The 19,498-nt window shown below is 40.3% G+C and overlaps 1 protein-coding gene across 2 annotated transcripts in view; it reads left to right on the top strand.

Annotated features, from left to right (window-relative positions):
- The first annotated feature begins 331 nt into the window (after positions 1–331).
- Positions 332–19,498, top strand: part of MARCHF6 (membrane associated ring-CH-type finger 6) — a 79,882-nt gene continuing 60,715 nt past the window's right edge. Inside the window, exon 1 of one of the 2 annotated variants that reach the window (XM_027607017.1) lies at positions 332–569. In XM_027607017.1, coding sequence (XP_027462818.1) covers positions 551–569 — 19 coding nt within the window. In that variant the 5' untranslated portion in view covers positions 332–550. Of the gene's footprint in view, positions 570–13,151; positions 13,186–19,498 lie in introns of those variants that run through there. The other variant, XM_027607018.1, reaches the window with a different exon arrangement.

Here is a 19,498-nt window from a genome sequence, read left to right as displayed (position 1 = left end):
CGTGCACGGCGGGCGGGACCCTCGCTGCGCTCACCGCCTCGCCGCCAGGCGCCTGCTCACGCAGCTCTAACCCCCGCCTCTGCGCCTCCTTTGTCGCCGCCCTCGGTGCCACCAGAGCTCGGCTCCTGCTTAGGTTTCCGCCCCGCCGCGCACAACAAGACCGAGGTGGCCCGGAGCCCGGAGGCTCGCAGCCCCGCCCGCGCTCAGCCCACCCAGCCCGCGCGGCCGCCGGCGGCGGAAATGACGGCGCGCGTCGTTGGGGCGCTCCCGCCCCTTCCGCCCGGCGCCCCGCCCACGCCTCGCCGCTCCGCTCTCCCCGCCCCTCCCCCTCCCCTCTCACGTCCGCTTTCTGTCAGCCTGTCTCCCTCTCCCTCTCCCCCTCTCTCCTTCCTCTCGCTTCCTCTCTCGCACCTGAGCTCACGCACCTGCCCGGGCCCGGCTCCACTCCCTCCTCCCTCCTCCCCCTCCCTCCCTTTCCGCCCCGGCCGGAAGGCTCCGGCCCCGGCCGCGGGAGCCTCGCGGCTGCGTCACCGCCGCCCCCCCAGACAAGATGGACACCGCGGAGGAAGGTAAGCGGCGGCGCCAGCTCCCTTGCACCGGCGCCTGGGTTCGGGCCGGGTCCGCGCCGCGGCCGCGGAGCTCGAGGCAGGCGGCGGGCCCCCTTGGCGGTGCGGCGGGGGCGCGCGGTGACAGCGGCGGGGCCGGCGCCTGAGGCCGTTTGTCCGCCGCGCTGGGCGCGAGGGGCGGCGGGCCGCGGGGGGGGGGGAGCGGAAGGTGACCCCTTGGCGCCCCCCGCCGTTTCCCGCCCGTGCGCACGGAGGGCGGGGACCCGCCGGGGTAGGGGGCTTCGGGCCGCGGGGATCGGGGCCGGCGTGGCCTCCCCGCCCGCTTCGTCCCCCCAGGCCCCGGGGGACACGCTGCGATCGCTGCTCGAAGTAGGGGGGTGTATTCCACGCCCTTCCCCCATCCGGTTTTGTCTTTCTTATTGTCGTTTCGCCTATTGCTGTTGTACAGGCCCTACCCCCTGACAACAAAACTTCTTTGTTGACTCTGAAACTTCGCGAAAAATGCCCCGCCAGGTGACGGCTGAGTGCAGTGGACTGAGCCCTATTTAAGAACCTTGCCCTCTGCGTCCCTGCTCTCAAATAATTTGTTTACTAAACGTGGAAGAGTAAGGTCCAACGAGGTTATTAGGAGGAGGGAAGTTGTTTAGAATTCCTTTGTTTTGGTGTAGTTTATTTTGTGTTGAATCCCTGACACCCGTAAGCCGGGTTTTCTGTGCTTTGTTTTGTGAGTGCGTGTGTTTCGGGTATGGTTGTTTTGGAACAAGCTAACCCTTGTAAACGGAATACATAAGGTATAAATATCTTTTGAGTATTTAAATGCATTTGCTTATCCACCGAAGGTAGGTTATTTTAAAGCGCTTTTACCTTTTTAGAATTTGTAAAATAATTTCGTGAGTCTGTAGAGGAAATTAATAAATAAATAATCCTGTCTCTCGATGGTTTGGTTATCAGTGAAGACGCACTTATGCCTGGGGTGACTTTATGTGGGGATATGTCTTTCAATCTTAATGGATTGCGGTTTTGGTGGTTTTAGATGAAAATCATCGAATACTGCCATGGTGTGCAATAGTGAGTAATACAAGTTTGCTGTTGTCTATATATGTAATGGATTGGTAGATCTCGATTTACCATTTTTTGAAATAAGTCTTTCCTTAGATGGTAAGAACCTCAGCTGTGAAGACGTTCGTGTGTGAGCGTTTACAAAGCATACTCACATGCGTTTACACATGATCTTTCATAGTAGCCCCAGAGAGTGGGTAGGTAGTAATATCTTTTACAGATGTGGAAATTCAGGCTTAGTTATTTTAACAGCTTGTCCAAGTTTCACACACTAATAAAAGATTTGAACCTAGATATTCTGATTACAAATAGAGTTTTCCTTTCATTATGCCTCAGTTGTGTTTATTATATACAGGGAGTGAAAGCTGGTGGCTGCAGGAGACTCCTTTGGAAAAAATGGTAAAGTGAAACTGCTGAGAGGTTAGGAATTACTTTGTTTTTGACAGATGGTCCTTGTGTGTGAATTTCCATCTGCATAGATTGCAGGTCATTTTGGATTCACATTTTAGTGACTCATTCTAATAAGGCAAGTATTTATCACGATGTGTGCTGGCATATTACATTAAATTCCATTCTTTGAGCCTGGGCACTCACAGTGCTCCACATTTATGGTGCTGTAGTTAGTGGAAACTCAGGGATTGCGGAATCTGATTTTATATGGAATTTTGAAAGAAAGGTTTTCAGTGTACTTCCAGTGCTTAAACATGTTTTTACTTGTAAAATTATAATCAGGGTAAGATAGAAATGATTTTTATTTATTGACTTGAACACTGTTTCCTATTGAAATAACTATGAGCTCGTGTATATAGTGTTTATTTTGCTAAACACTTTATAAACATCTCATTCAGTTCTCTCAACATTTTAAGGTAGGTAATATCCACTCTTTATGGAGAGGAAACGGAGGGTTGGTATTATTAGTGACTTGCCTAAGGTCATACAGGGAGCAAGGTCAGAGGTAAGATTCAGACTCAGGTCTGTCAGACACTATGGTTAAAATAGATAAAATAACTTTTGTTGCTCCCTTTATAGGATGAATCATTTACATATTTTGACAGAACCTTTTTTTGGCATTTGTTTTATGAAACTATTAGTCATGAAACGAAAGTGAATTTTAATACTTCTCATGTCCACTTTTACTAAATTCCAAATCAGAAGACTTTGGAAATTTTCAAAATTAAATTTAAATTTAACTTGAAAAAACATTGGAAGGAAAGGGAGGATTACAGAGGATTTCATGATACAGCGAAGAACAGGTTGGAAACAACTGCTCTGTTTGCTAAATTGGTTATTACAGATTATTTCTTAAATTGAAAAAATGCAATTGGGTTTTTTATCTGATAATAAAAGAAACAGTTTTTTTTTGTAGGAGACTTAGTAAAAATGAAAGAAAATTACAAAAATATGTAAAGAAAATTAAGTTTTAAAAATTGTCACCTATTGCAGCACCTGGGTGGCTCAGTCGTTAAGCGTCTGCCATGATCCCGTGGTCCTGGGATTGAGCCCCGCATCGGGCTCCCAGCTCAGCCGGAAGCCTGCTTCTCCCTCTCCCTCTCCCTCTGCTTGTGTTCTCTCTCTCGCTGTGTTTCTCTCTGTCAAATAAATAAATAAAATCTTTAAAAAAAAAAATTGTCTCCTATTGTTAAAAACACTGATAATGTTTACTTTTTTAATATGTTAATCTGAGCCAACAGACTAAAAATATTATTAAAATACCAATGATACAAGTAGAGTGTAACTCTTCCCACTCTTAAAAATAGCATCTTGCTTTTCTCTAGTGTACTGTATGTGATATTATAATGCTCAGAATGTTTTGTATTTGTAGTAAACAGTATTGAATTCTGTTAGAAAGTTGATTATTTGCCAGATGGATTTTGGCCTTTCATATTAAGTGTTTGCTAGATTTTAAAGATCTCTAAAAAGTGTTCAGTGTGTTAAATTTTATTTTTGTAAAATCAATAGGTTTATAATCCATTCTCATTACACAGGAGAAATGAATCATTCATATTGTTTATATGTAGTTTGTATGAGTGTAGGTAGGTTGTATAAACTGCTATCATCAAATCTTTGAACTTCAGAAGATACCTTAGATATGCAGCTTCCTCATTTTCTGGATTAGGAGTCTGATCCTGCAGTGCACTGAGATTTTTCAGTTTCAGGAAAAAAATCTGTCTTTTGCTCAAGGATATACATTTTTTAAAAGAAAAAACACCACACTGTTGGAATAGATGTTGCAAGCAAGTGTTGATATATGAAACCCTCATGAAGATATTAAATGCATTTTGCCATAGTAGAGTGTTCTCATTTCAGTCCAGTGGTACGGACCTGACTTTTTTTTCTTTAAATTTTGCTCTATCACTCCTTACTCTAGCAAAATGCAGTACAAAATATCAGTAATTTTTTTATGGAGTGCCAAAGCAGTTATTCTTTATGCTTTATGAGATACACTGGGAAGGTATGGAGTTGGAGTGTATTGTAGTTGATCATGTTCTGTATTTACTATGGCAAAACCTGAGGTGACAGATTTGGAAGAAATGAGTTAAAAGCATGGGAAGTTGTCAGAACCAGACAACTAGTTATCATCTTTCTAGAACCACATAGTCTTTCATCTCTGCTTTCAGACATGTCTGCTTCACTCTTCTCACCACGGATCAACCTTCACTGCTTTGGCGTGCTTATGACCACCAAGCAGACATGCACTTATTTGGCAAATGCTTACGGAGCACCTGTTACAGGCCAGGCACTATTTTATGCTTTTGGGCTAGGCAGGAAACAAAATAGACAAAATCCCTTATTTCCTTGAGTTTACATTCTTTTGGCTTGGTAGGGGAGGAAGGGAAGACAGAAAATAAGTTATGTGGCATAACTGGAAGGTTATAAATGCGGTGGAGAGCAGTAAATCTGTAGGGAATAGGAGAGGAGGATGGTGTTGCAGTTTTAAATGTGGCGAGGAAGGCCTCACTGAGAAGGAGCAAAGTAGGAGAGGGAGTTAGACATACTCTGTGGGCAGAGCATTCTAGGCAGAGACAATAGCCAGCGTGAAATCTTTAAGACGGGAGTATGCCAGGAATGTTCAGTAACCAGGAGACCAGTGTAGCTGCAGTGGAGTGAAGGAGTTGGGCAAAGAGGAAGTAAAATACGAGGTCAGGGAGATCATGGGGCCAGGGGGAGTATAGAAGGGGAACAAGTATGTAAGACTTTACTTTTACTTTTGTGAGGTAGGGTTTTGAGCAGAGGTGAGGCATTGTCTTGTCATTCAGTTACTGGCTGTTTCCTTGAATATATCTTTTTCCTTATCAACTTAATCTTAAATCCAAATTTCTGGGGGCTAGAATCTGGCCCATGTTGGGTCAGGTGCCTACCCATGATCCAGGTAGCTGGGTGGTGGTGGGGAAGATAGTGGAAGAATAAAAATCATGTCAAAAGGCACAAACTAACAGTTATAAGGCCTGGAGATAATAGTAGACAGCATGGTAACTGTAGTTAATACTATATTATATATTTGAAAGTTACTAAGAGAGTAGATCTTAAAAGTTCTTACCACAAGAAAAAATTACGTGTGGTGATGTATTTAGTTAGACTCCTTGTGGTGATCATTTCACAATATATACATATATTGAATCTATGTCATACACTTGAAACTAATGTTATATGTCAGTTACATCTCAATAAAAAGAAAACAAATAAAAGTTATGGCTGGCTGTGTCCATTCTCGGTCAGGGCAGACGTCCCAAAAGTTGTCTCCTCCATTGTTGAATACCTTCTAGGCTGGAATGCTGTGTGTGATTTTTTTTTTTTTTTTTAAGATTTTATTTATTTATCTGACAGAGACACAGCAAGAGAGAGAACACAAGCAGGGGGAGTGGGAGAGGGAGAAGCAGGCCTCCCGCCGAGCAGGGAGCCCGATGTGGGACTCGATCCCAGGACTCTGGGACCATGACCCGAGCCGAAGGCAGATGCTTAACCACTGAGCCACACAGGCGCCCTGCTGTGTGTGATTAATATTGGGCTATCTGGGTATTCTCTTCCAGACCAGGCTTATTTTAGTTGGGCTTTACTTCTCTCCTGTAAGGACATGAAGATCGCTTATTTTTAGCATAATACAGGTAAAATGGAAAGAGTTCTTAAAAAAGAGAACAGGAAGTAAGATCCCACGGGAAAACTTACTAATTCAAACTATATTTTAGAATGCTATTGCAGTGGGCATAGATAGATATTATAGAAAGATATTACAGGAATTTGCGTTCAGGCAATGGAAATGGAAAGAACGAGAAAGAAAAACAACAGATCAGGGTAGAATTAATAGAATATAGTGATTGGTGAGGTGATACAGGGAGGAGGATTTGAAAATGATTTCTAGTGTAGTTTCATTAGCTCTGAAGGGGAAGAGATAAATTCAGTTTTGGGTAATGTATTTGTAATGGGTGCGATAACAAAGTACCACAGACTGGGTGGCTTCTGCAATAGAAAGTTATTTTCTCACAGTTCTTGACGCCAGAAGTTTGAGATCAAGATGTCTGCAGGGCTGGTTTCTTCTGAGGTTTCTCTCCTTGGCTTGCAGATTTTTGTCTTCTTCCTGTGCCTGTCTATGGTTTTCTCTCTTTGCACTTCTGTGTCCTAATCTCCTTATACAGAGGCACCTCATGTTCAATTAAGGCCCTCCCCAATGACCTTATCTTTAACTTAATTATGTCTTTAAAGACCTTGTCTACAAAACAGTCATTCTGAGGTTAAAGGGGTTAGGACATCAATATTATGAGTTTTGGTGGGCCACCTGGGTGCCCAGTGACAACTCGGTGGCTCAGTCAAAGGTCTGCCTCTGGCTCAGGTCATGATCCCAGAGTCTCAGGGGTCCTGGGATTGAGCCCCACGTTGTCGTTGGGCTCCCTGCTCAGTGGGGTTTCTGCTTCTACCTCTCCCTCTGCCCCTTCCCCCCACTTATGCTCTCATGCTTTTTCTCTCTTTCTCTAATAAATATATACACACACACACACTCACACGTGAATTTTGGTGGAGCTGGTGGAAACAACACAGTTCAGTGCATAAACAGACATGGTGAGTTCTTTTTTTAAAAATTTTTTTATTATGTTAATCACCATACATTACATCATTAGTTTTTGATGTAGTGTTCCATGATTCATTGTTTGTACATAACACCCAGTGCTCCACGCAGAACGTGCCCTCTTTAATACCCATCACCAGGCTAACCCATGCCCCCACCCGCCTCCCCCCTAGAACCCTGTTTGTTTCTCAGAGTCCATCATCTCTCATGGTTCCTCTCCCCTTCCGATTTACCCCCCTTCATTCTTCCCCTTCTGCTATCTTCTTTTTTTTTTCTTAACATATATTGCATTATTTGTTTCGTAGGTACAGATCTGTGATTCAACAGTCTTGCACAATTCACAGCGCTCACCATAGCACATACCCTCCCCAATGTCTATCACCCAGCCACCCCATCCCTCCCACCCCACCCCTACTCCAGCAACCCTCAGTTTGTTTCCTGAGATTAAGAATTCCTCATATCAGTGAGCAGACATGGTGAGTTCTTGAAGGCTTGGAAGACATTGAAACATTTTCTGTATGCTCATTTCTTGTAACAACTTCATTATAATCTTACTTTTTTCTCTCTCTCTTCCCTACCCCCACTTGTGTATTTTTTAATGATAGGTTAATAAGATATAATTTACATACAATCAGATTTAGCATTTTCAGTGTAAAGTTCTATTATAGCACTTTTTTTTTTTTAAAGATTTTATTTATTTGACAGAGAGACACAGCGAGAGAAGGAACACAAGCAGGGGGAGTGGGAGAGGGAGAAGCAGGCTCCCTGCTCCGCAGGGAGCCCGATGCGGGGCTCGATCCCAGGACTCTGGGATCATGACCTGAGCCAAAGGCAGACGCTTAATGACTGAGCCACCCAGGCACCCCTATTATAGCACTTTCGAGATAAAAGATTTGGAGATTCCTTGTCTTTTTTTTTTTCTTCTCCATTTATCAAATATTGAATACCTGCTCTGTACTTAGGCCCTGTGTCAACTGTGTTTTCTGTGTGAATTTCATTTCCCCCATCTTAGCCATTTCAGAGTTCCTTAGAGGCACTTTCATTAAATGGACCAGTTTGAAGACCATTGCTCTTGGGATTCCTTTATACTTTTAAATAGTGAAGACCCATAGGACTTTTGTTTATGTGGAGGATATCTTTTTGCTATATTAGAAATGAAAACAGAACTTTATTTTTTAAAAAAATTTATTCATGAGAGACGGGGAGGGGGGGCAGAAGGAGAAGCAGACGCAGACTCCCTGCTGAGCAGGGAACCCCATGCCGGACTCCCCTGGGATCATGACGGGAGCTGAAAGGCAGATGCTTAACCAACTGAGCCTCCCAGGGGCCCAAACACAGAACTTCAAATGCAATACATGTTAACAAAAGTAACTTTATGATAAATGTATTTTCCAAGACACAAACTTCATTGAGAAAAGTAGCATTGTTTCAATTTTTTGCAAATCTTTTTTGTCTGAATTGTTAGAAGACAGTTAGATTGACGTCTGTGCCCCTGCAGTTACTCTTGTGATATGTTTTGGTTAAAGTGTATGAAGAAGATTGGACTTCACACAGATAATTTGAAGAAGGGAGGTGTACTCTCAGGTAATTTTTGATGTCCTTTGGGACTATGCCAAAGTTCGACAAGTGGTAGTTTCTTTAAGCGGTATTATATCTGAAAGCATACCTCACCTTTTAAAAAATTAAATCAACCTAAATTAAAATCCATTGGTTTGATGGCTCAGGATAGTCCAGAAATAGACTCATACACATGTGGACAATTGATTTTTGATGTAGATACAAAAGCAGTTCGGTGGAGAAAGTATAGTTTTTCAACAAATGGTGCTGGAATAATTGACTATTCATAGGCAAAAAATGAACTTCAAGCCATACCTTTCACCATATACCAAAATTAACTCAGAGGGATGTTAGACCTAAATGAAAAACCTAACTATGAAACTTTTAGAAGAAAATATAGGAGAAAACCTTTGTGATCTTGGGTTAGGCTAAGATTTCTTAGATACAGCATTAAAAGCATGATCTGTAAAAGAAGAAATTGATAAATTGGATGGCATCAAAATTCACAACTTCTGCTCTTTGAAAGACACTGTTAAGAGAATGAAGACAGGCCACAGAAGATGTTTGCAAAATGTATATCTGATAAAGGACTTAATTGGAGTATATAAAAAACTCTCAACTTAGTAAGAAAACGCATGACACAGTTTAAGAGAGGCCCGAAGTTTTGGACACTTCGCCAGAGAATATATGCATATGGCTAATAAGCATATGAAAAGATGCTGAGCATCACTAGTCATTAGGTAAATGCAAATCAAAACCACAGTGAAATAATTCACACCCACTAGGATGACTATAATCAAAAGGGACAGATAGTCAGTGGAGAAGGATGTGGAGAAATTGGAACCTTCATTCATTGCTGGTGTGAATGTAAGATACAGTGTTACAGAGTTGCCATATGAACCAGCATTTCCACTCCTAGGTATGTACCTAGGAGAATTCAAAATATATCTTCACACCCCATTGTGTATCAGCTGATGAATGGATAAGCAAAATGTAACATATCTAGAAAATGGAATATTATTTGGCAATACAAAGGAATGAAATACTGGTATATATTATAATTGGTTGAACCTCATAAACATTGTGCTAAGTGAAAGAAACTGGTCATGAAACATCACATTTTATGTGATCCAAATTATGGCTCAGATAGGCAAATCTATGTAAAGAGAAAGAATGGGGAATGACTTAATAGTTACAAGGTTTCTTTTTGGGATGATGAGGATGTTAAAAAATTAGATTGTGGTAGTGGTTGCATCACTCTGTAAAATACATTAAAAGCCTTGAATTGTGTACTTTAGTTGTTGAGCTTTATAATATGTATATTTCAATAAAGCTGTTAACAGAATAAAACTACAATAAGGTATTATCACTACATATCTATTAGAATGAATGAAATTATAAAGTATGAGCGTACCAAATGTTGGTCAGAATGTGGAACAACAGTAACTTTCATATACTGCTGGAATGTAAAGTGGTACAACCACTTTGGAAATCAGTGTAGCAATTTCTTAAAAAGTTAACATATGATCCAGCCATAGTACTGGTAGGGACTTCCTAAGAGAAATGAATGCATACAAACTCTTGTATGTGAATGTATATAGCAGTTTTATTTGTAAAATCCTGACACTTGAACCAACCCAAATGCCTATCAACAGATGAATGCATAAACAAATTGTGATACACCTATACAATGGATTACTAGTCTGTGAGTAAAAGAAATGAACTGTTGATACAACATACACGAATCTCAAAATAATAAGTGAAAGAAGCCACAGTATGTGCCACTTACATACAACTCTAGAAAACGCAAATTAATCCATAGCACTAGAATGCAGATTGATGGTTGCCTAGGAATGGGACTGAGAGAAGGGTGGGATGGAGAGATTATCAAGGGACCTTAGTTGATTTTGGTGGTGATGGTTATGTTCATTATCTCAATTGTGATGATAGTTTCATCACTGACAAGCTTATAAAGTGATAACCCCTTTAAGTGCATTTTATTGTATGTCAGTGATTCCCCAGTGAAGCTCTTTTTTAAAAGATTTTATTTACGTGAGAGAGAAAGAGAGAGTGCGTGCACACAGAGGAGAGTGAGAGGGAGAAACAGACTCCTTGCTGAGCAGGGAGCCCCACATGGGGCTCGATCCCAGGACCTTGAGATCATGACCTGAGCCACCCAGGCGCTCCCCTAATAAAGCTATTTTTAAAAATCCATTGGTTTATTTTTTTACTCATGCATGGTTTTATAACATCATGTTGGTCTTTTGGTAGATACTTGATCATTGAGTTATGCAGATCTTCCAAATGTTGACACGTTTCATGTGTATTATCAAAGCTTACATTCCTTAACATCACTACCTGTCTCATCTTGAAAAGCCTTTTAGGTATTGGGGAAGCTGTCAGGCTCATTGTGGTGATCACAAGTTTTCTAAAATCCTCATTTTTGCTTGAAAGTTTGATTTTTATCATTGGCAACAAATACAGTCAGTTGTTTTCCTTGGCTCCTAGGCTCACTTCATTCTTTTGTGATAAAATGCTTGAATACCCAGACCTGTCTGAATAACTTGTTTTTGTTTTTTGTTTTTTTCAGTTTTTTTAGCCATGGTAAAAATGATGTTTCAAAAACAAACCATGATGTTTCATGGGAGGAAAAAACAGCTAGTTCAGCTGATAACTCCAAAGAATTGTACAAAGTACTTTTTCTTGAGGCAGACGTTGCTGTTGCGCTCAAGTCCAGGAGTGATCCCACACTCCCTGTATTTTCTAGTTCTAAAACTTCCGATTGATTCTTCTTTAAATCTTTTTTTTTTCTCTCTTGATCTAGTGAAGAGACAGACAGCACATAGTAAGTTAACCAGAGGAAGTTGAATTACTAAGCTACGGCAAGAGGGTAGCTATAGAGATGTAAAGAATACTGTAAAGGGAACCTGAGCAAGAGGGTGAGTATCTGAGTAGGGACAGACTCGGAAGAGGTAGAGCCACTCCTGACTGTTGTGGTTTAGACATCAGTGCAGGAGTGTGGAGTTGTCCAGAGCTAGTCCACAGTTTCTGGGCTAGCAGGAAGTAACCCTTCAGGGTGCAGGAGAGCCAAAGTTGATGGATGGGCATGTGGGGGGAGTTGGGTACCCTGTTGGGTACAAGACCTGGAGTGTCTTGGGTTCTTATCAGTAGGGTTGAAAAGGTGGTCATTATAACAAACCTGACAGTGCAGCAGGAGCCAGAAAACCACTTCCTTCCTCCTGCGTTGTCCCTCCAGTACCTCCTACTGACAGATTTGTTTTAAAAAAAAATGTTTTGAGTTCAGTGACTTACCACTGGACAGGTACTGAAGGACAGATTTGGAACTGAGGTGAACTAAGTTGATAGCTGGCACACACTTCCTAAGTGTTGGAGCCACTGCCGGTGCTGCTGAACTGACAGTTGCCCCCCTGCTCCGGGGCTAATCACCGCCAGGGGGCGCCCAGCTGGCTCAGTCGGAAGAGCATGTGACTCTCTTGCTCTCTGGCTTGTGAGTTCAAGCCCCACGCTGGGTATAGAGATTAAAGAAATAAAACTTGAAAAAGAAAAAAGAATCACCACTAGTATCTCTGTAACTACTGCAGGAGTTCAAAGCACCTGCAATTAGCTGCCAGTGCTGTTTTTAGAGCCAGAAGTAGAAAATGGCTTCACCTTTTCCCCCAAAAGTACTTCTCCTTGACTCGGTGCAACTCAAGCCTAGTCACCAAAGAGGCCAAAAACATGTACTTTTCAGGCTTCCAGGAGCAACAGTACAGGTGAGTGTTAAGTTTGTAATTACTGGTAATCTGGAGTGATAAGAAAATAACTAAACTTTGGGATACATGTAGAATTGGGGCTTTATATTAGCACGATGCATATTTTTTTTCTAGGTAGTTTTTTTTCTTGTAATTGTAAAAGTAGCAATGAAGCATTAGAAACCGGGGAAAGAAGGCAAGAAAATCACCCATGTTCTCATCTGACCAATTATAATGGCTATTTTTTTCGTATTTCCTTTTTTAGGCTATTTTGATGTTTTTATCTAGTAGGAAGTACTAGGTAGGAAGTACAGTGTGTATTCTATTAATTTTTTATTTTTGCTTTACCTATTTAACATTATGCATTTTTCCATGTTCCATGTAGTGAATGTGCCACAATTTAGATACTCACTGTCCTGGTTTTGGGTATGTAGGTTATTTACAGACATTTTGAGTAATATTTTTCAGTCATATATTCTTAATATTTACTTACTGTGATCATAGTTACTAATTGTAAAAATTTTTGTTGGTAATCAGATATTAAAAATCCTTTGTTACTTCAGCGAAAGTAACCAAGGCCAACAGTAACCGTCATAATTCATGTTAATGGTGTGCCCTTGATAGGATGTGATGAAAATGGCACTTTGCCTCTGTCCTTTTCTTCCCTCAAAGCCATAGCCCCCTTCTAGTCATGAGCGAAACATGAGACAAAGTCTGATGGGGGGCATCCGGCAAGGTACCCGACCAGTACTCCTTAAAATGACCAAAGTCATCAAAAACAAGGAAAGCCTGAAAAACGGCCAGACTCAAGAGAAACTGTCTTAGCCAAGCTAAGGAGACATGGCAACTAAATGTCAGGTGGATTTTGGAACAACAACAAAAAAAGGACATCAGGTGAAGACTAAGGGAATCTGAGTAAACTGGATTTTAGTTAATGATGTGTGAATATTGGCTCCTTAACTTTAACAAAAGTACCATGTTAATGTAGATGTTAATAATAGGGGATACTGGGTGCTGTGTGTATGGGAACACTGCACGATCTTAGATTTTCTGTAAATGTAAAATTGTTCTGAAAAATAAAGTCTACTACTAATAATTTAACAGTCCTTTGTTTATTGAATTATCACCAGGAGGATAATTACCAGAAGGACTGTGCAGACACTTTGAAATCTAATGTGGAAAAACTTTCAAGGTAGATAATGACCTAAAAATTATGACATATGCCCAAAACTTCTAGGGTTTTCTTCTTCCTTTTCTCATAGTCGGTACTTAGGATACATTTGGTGAGCTGAATTGTTGGCTCGAAAAACTGATGGCGTGAGCCAAGCCAACATGGATGTTGACTTCAGCAACTGGTTCCAACTTGAGAGCCTGCTCTTACTGGTGGTTCTTTTCTCCCCCCTCTCATTTCCTGGGCAGTCTCCACACTCAGTCACCAAGGATTTGAGAGTTTTCATTAAAACAAACAAAAAACCACCTTCATATCTATTGAGCTAGGCACTGTGCTAGGAACTTTTAGAAGGTATGCCTTGTGAAGATATTAGGTATTCAAATAAAGCAACAAAAGTTCCCACAGGATTAAACAGAAGAATTTTGCTTTTGAAAAGCAGGAAGAGCCTGGGGAGGTGGAGGGGAAAAAAAGAAAAGAAAAGCGGGAAGAGTTTTGCTTTGCTGTTTCTAAGTTGATTTGCATTCATAACAAATAAAATAAAATGCAATGCTTTTATTTTGGCCTGAGCTAGATTTGTAATTTTACTGTATGTAAATCTGGCAGGAATTTTATTCTACCGTAAAACTTTATTATTCCAGTTTTAGTAAAGGGCCCCAGGCTGTGCCTTCTGTAGACGTTCTTTTATAACCTTGGTCATATTACTCTGTTGAGGTTTTGGGTGGTAGGGTTGGTCTTCATATACAAGATAGGTGTATTCTTTCATTGTATTCGTGGTAGTTGTGCTTGTTTTAGTTCTGCCCCCTCCCCCCAACCTGCTGAGACCCTTTATGAAACAGGATAGGCTAATTTGTCTTTGTCACAAACTACCTCCAAACCTCAGCAGCTTAAAGCAACAAAAGGTTCCTTTCTCACTGAGTATTATGTCTACTACAGGTGGGGGGAGATGCTCCTGCTAACTGTAGTCACTTGGAGACCTAGATTGACGGAGGCTCCATCTTAGGGTGTGCTTCCACAATCATTGAGGCAGGAAAATGCAGTGTGATGTATTGTGTTCATTAGCTCCCCAGATTTTCTACCCAGGAATGATATACATCATTGTAGCTTATCTTTCATTGACTGAAGCAAGTCACATGTCCGTGTCTAATTTCAGAGGTGGCAGGGAAGTACAGTCCTACTATTTATCCAGAAAATGGAATGCCAGAAATACTTGATGTCCAATGCTGGTGATTTCCTCCACAGTCCCTGACAGCATTAATTCTTATCTGGCTGGATGAAATTAATGGGCTTGTTGGGATACATTTCAGTATACAACTTCATTAGTGAAGGAACAATAATTTCTTTTCATGTCATTATCCTTTCTCCTTTGTTCTTCTCATGTCTATTTAGACAGTACTGTAGGAAGTCTTTTTAAAATTAAAATATAGGGCGCCTGGGTGGCTCAGTTGGTTAAGTGACTGCCTTAGGCTCAGGTCATGATCCCGGAGTCCCGGGATCGAGTCCCACATCGGGCTCCCTGCTCAGTAAGGGAGCCTGCTTCTCCCTCTGACCCTCCCCCCTCTCATGTACTCTCTCTCTCTCATTCTCTCTCTCAAATAAATAAATACATCTTTAAAAAAAAATAAAATTAAATTAAAATATAATATAAATACAGTAAAACTTACCTTATTTAATGTTCATGAGGTTTTTGTTTTGTTTCAGTCTGGGATAGTTTACTTTTTTAATTCCAGTGCAGTATTACATTAGTTTCAGATACACAATATAATGATTCAGCAGTTCCATATATTACTCCTGTGCTCATCAGGATAAGTGTACTCTTAATCCCCTTCACCTATTTCACCCATTACCCCACCCACCTCTCCTCTGGTAACCATCTGTTTATTCTGTAGTTAACAGTCTGTTTTTTTTTAGTTTGTCTCCCCTTTTTTTTTCCTTCATTTGTTTTGTTTCTTAAATTCCGCATACAGTGAAATCATACAGTATTTGTCTTTGACTTACTTTGTTTAGCATTATACTCTCTAGCTCCATCCATGTGGTTACAAATGGCAAGATTTTATTCTTTTTTATGGCTGAATAATATTCCATTGTATATATGTGTGTATACACACACCATATATATATAGATATATCACATATATATATATCCTTTATTCATCTATCAATGGTAGTGTCCATGAGTTTTTGACAAATGCATACAGTCACATAGCCAGCACATTCAAGGGATGGACTAATTCAGCCCTCCTTTCAAATATCCCTGTTCCCTTTTATGATCAATCCCACTCGCAGACCCTGGCAACCACTGATGTATTTCTGTCTTTGTAGTTTTACCTTTTCCACATGTTATAAATGGAATCATCTAGTATGTAGCTTTTTCAGCCTGGCTTCTTTTGTTTCACATATAATGCATTTGAGATTTATTCATGTTGTATGTATCAGTGTTTCATTCCTTTTTATTGCTTAATAGTATTCTGTTGTAGAAAAGAATATTGAATGTACCACAGTTTATCCTCCAGTTGTGGAATGCTTTGATTGGTTGTTTCCATATTGAGGAAATTATGAGTGAAGCTATTACCCAAATTCATACGGGTTTTTGTACAAGGATAAATTTTCATTTTACTAAGTTAAATATCTAGGAATATGATTGCTGCATCATACGGTAAGAGGTTTTTTTTTTCTTTTTGTCATTTTAATGTAGTGGTATTGTACTGTGATTTAAAATTCTTTTATGGTAAAATATACATCACAAAATTTACCATTCTAACCATTTTTAAGCGTACAGTTCACTGGCGTTAAATATACTCACACTGTTGTGCAACCATCACCATCCTGTTGTTATTTTAACTTGCAGTTTGCTAATGACCTCAGCATTTTTTTATTTGTATACCTTCTTTGGTGAAGTATCTGTTCAAATCTTTTGCTGAATTTTTTTTTTTTTTGGGGGCTGCCTTCTTATTGTTAAGACCCCAGTTAGTAAGCTGGACAAAGGACTTAGAAAATTTACAAAGAAAGAGAACTTGGTAAAATGTGGAAATGTTGGCTTCACTAGTCATTAGCTGCTGTACTATCTAGTTATTTTATGTTTATATTTCAGTGGTGTAATGTGTTTTGCCAGAGGGAGCAGCCTACTATACAAATGGAAGAATACAACAAAGTTGGAGTAGTAGATAGAAAATATGTACAGAATATTGACATTAAATTGTGAAAAAAATAAAACATTCAAGAAAAGATCATACAACCAAGTTGAAAGAATGAGCCAGTCTTGTAATTGGCGGTTATGTTTTAATGCTCATTTCCTCATTAACTTGGGTGATAATTTAGTTGGGCCTCAGTAACTAAAATAGAGTTAGCTAATCTAGGTCTGCTTCTCTCTCGGCCTTGGCTGCTAGAGGTGGTGTTGGGGCCACATTTTTTTTTTTTTTTAAGATTTTATTTATTTATTTGACAGTGAGAGACACAGTGAGAGAGGGAACACAAGCAGGGGGAGTGGGAGAGGGAGAAGCACGCTTCCCGCTGAGCAGGGAGCCCGATGCGGGACTCGATCCCAGGACCCTGGGATCATGACCTGAGCCGAAGGCAGATGCTTAACGATTGAGCCACCCAGGCGCCCAGGGCTGCATTTTTTTCCCCTGTGGTGTTTGGCTGGGGTACAGAGGCAGGCATTTATTGTCTAAAAATTTCCCTCTTGTTAGGTTGCCTCTTTCCTGGTCTTTGGCTTTTTTGGGGTAAATTTGTCTTTTCCCATTGGTGTTTTCAGATTGTCAGCTTCTCTACCTCCAGCACCAGTCCCCAGGATACATGAAGCAAAACACAAACCCAGAGAACTCACTGGATGTGATTCCTTGGGTCACCAGTTCCCTTGCTGCTCTGCCTTTTCTTCACTTTTTAGAGTCATCTTCTGTTTATTTATGTATAATGTCCTGGGCTTTTAGCTGTACTTGGCAGGAGGTATAGGGAGAAGTGTGTTGATTTCATCTGGGCCATTCCCTTCAGTCCTCTTGTAGTCTTGACTGCCTCTTTCCTCTAGAGGTAACTACTATGGTGACTTCTAATAAATGTTAGTTTTTCCCGTTTGTGAATTTTTTTACATGTGGAATAGGTATTCTTTGTGTCTGAGTTCTTTTTGTGTGTGTGTGAGTTATCACTAAACATCACTATGCAATAAATCCAAATCATGGTTGTAGTTTTAGTTGGTTTATTCTTATTGCCATATCATACTCAATTATGTGAATATACCAAAATTTATCCATTCTGCTGCTGATAGACAGTTTAGTAGTTTCCATTTTGGAGGTGGAGCCCAACGCAGGGCCTGAACCCACAGCCCAGAGATCAAAACCTGAGCTGAGATGGGCGCCTTGGGTGGCTCAGTTGGTTAAGTGACTGCCTTCAGCTCAGGTCATGATCCTGGAGTTCCAGGATCGAGTCCCACATCGGGCTCCCTGCTGAGCAGGGAGTCTGCTTCTCCCTCTGACCCTCCTCCCTCTTATGCTCTCTATCTCTCATTCTCTCTCTCTCAAATAAGTAAATAAAATCTTTAAAAAAAAAAAACCTGAGCTGAGATCAAGAGTCGGGACGCTCAGCTGACTGAGCCACCCAGATGCCCCCATTTTGGAGGTCTTTTTATGAAATAGTGCTGCTATGAATGTTCTTGTACATGTCTTTGAATGTAAGTTTATAAGGAAACTATTAATTTTAATAGGTATTAGCAAAATACTACATAAATATATACTGTAGATATCATAAATATATAAAATATGTATATTTTCCCCCAAAACTGATCCACAAAGTTAGCAACTGTTAATAGTTTATGTATCCTTGCGAAAAAATGTTTAGCTCTGTATACCTATGCCTTGTTTCAGGTTTTTCTACTGCAACATGGATTGGCAGGGAAGAAGCTTCCATTCCTTCCTAGTCCACACACAGACTAGCTAAGGAAATTTAGTTGAGGATATAGAGTGAGAGCAGGTGAAGTCTTTCACTTTGGCAGCTTTTCTCCGCTTCCAGTTTCCTAATAAGGTATGACTATGCCATGGTAAGCAGGGATTGGGGCCTGCTAAACAGCCAGATGTTTACCTTACAAGTATTTTATAGCTAGGACTTATCACCATTCTAGTTTATTTATACCAACAATCTTCACCTTTCCATTTAGGGTAATATTTATACATGAGGTGCTTTTGAACAAAATTCAGTCACATCTTCATGATGTGGGAAAAAACAGGGCCAGTACTGCAAAAGAGATTAATGATATTTTTGGACCAAATTCCATTTTAAAGTCATTTAGATTAAATGGTTTTAAATTGGAATTAGGTTATTTGTTGTACATAAAGAGGCTTTTAGGAATGTTGAGACAAATTATTTAAATCTTACTCTGCTTTCTTCCCCTAATGAAGATATAGCCAATGGAAGTTTTACTACATTTTTAAAAACAGGATCAGTGAAATAAAAATCTAACATGAGTTTTCAAATTTGTGTGTTTGTACGTGCGTGCATATATGAAATAAGTCACATGCTAAGCCTTCTTGCTGAAGAACTTCATTGATAAAATTGGACTTGGTAGTGTCAGTACAATAAAAGTTCAACTGTGATATTTGTAAATTGCATGTTTAACCATTGTTTATTTTTTAAAAGTTTTATGTAAAATTTTATTTTTTTTAAGATCTTATTTATTTAGTTTAGAGAAAGAGAGCACGCACGTGCGAGCCGGGAAGGGGGGTAGAGGGAGAGGAAGAGGGAGAGAGACAATCTTAAACAGGTTCCATGCTCAGTGTGGAGCCCGATGCAGGGCTTGATCTCATGACCCTGAGATCTTGACCTGAGCTGAAATCAAAGAGTTGGACACTTAACCTACTCAGTCACCCAGGAGCCCCTAAAAATTTTATTTGATTGTTTGATTTTCAGAGGTAGAATTTAGTGATTCATCAGTTGCATATTACACCCAGTGCTCTTTACATCAGGTGCTCTCCTTAATTCCCATCACTTATTTACCTCATCCCCCCACCCACCTCCCCTCCAGCAACCCTGTTTGTTCAGTAGAGTTAAGAGTCTCTTACGGTCTTTCTCCCTCTCTGATTTCATTTTATTTTTCCTTCCCTTCCTCTGTGTTCAACTGTTTTCTTTCTTACATTCCACATGACTGAAATCATATGGTATTTGTCTTTCTCTGACTTACTTTGCTTAGCATAATACCCTCTAGTTCCATCCATGTCGTTGCAAATGGCAAGATTTCATTCTTTTGATGACTAATTTTCCATTGTGTATATATACCATATCTTCTTTATCTGTTCATCTGTCGATGGACATCTGGGCTCTTCCCATATTTTGTTTTTTGTGGACATTGCTG

The sequence above is a fragment of the Zalophus californianus genome, chromosome 5, assembly GCF_009762305.2.
Source record: "Zalophus californianus isolate mZalCal1 chromosome 5, mZalCal1.pri.v2, whole genome shotgun sequence".
NCBI classification, from domain to species: domain Eukaryota; kingdom Metazoa; phylum Chordata; class Mammalia; order Carnivora; family Otariidae; genus Zalophus; species Zalophus californianus.
The sequence above is the reverse complement of the archived record's forward strand: the minus strand, read 5'-3'. Positions and strand labels throughout refer to the sequence as shown.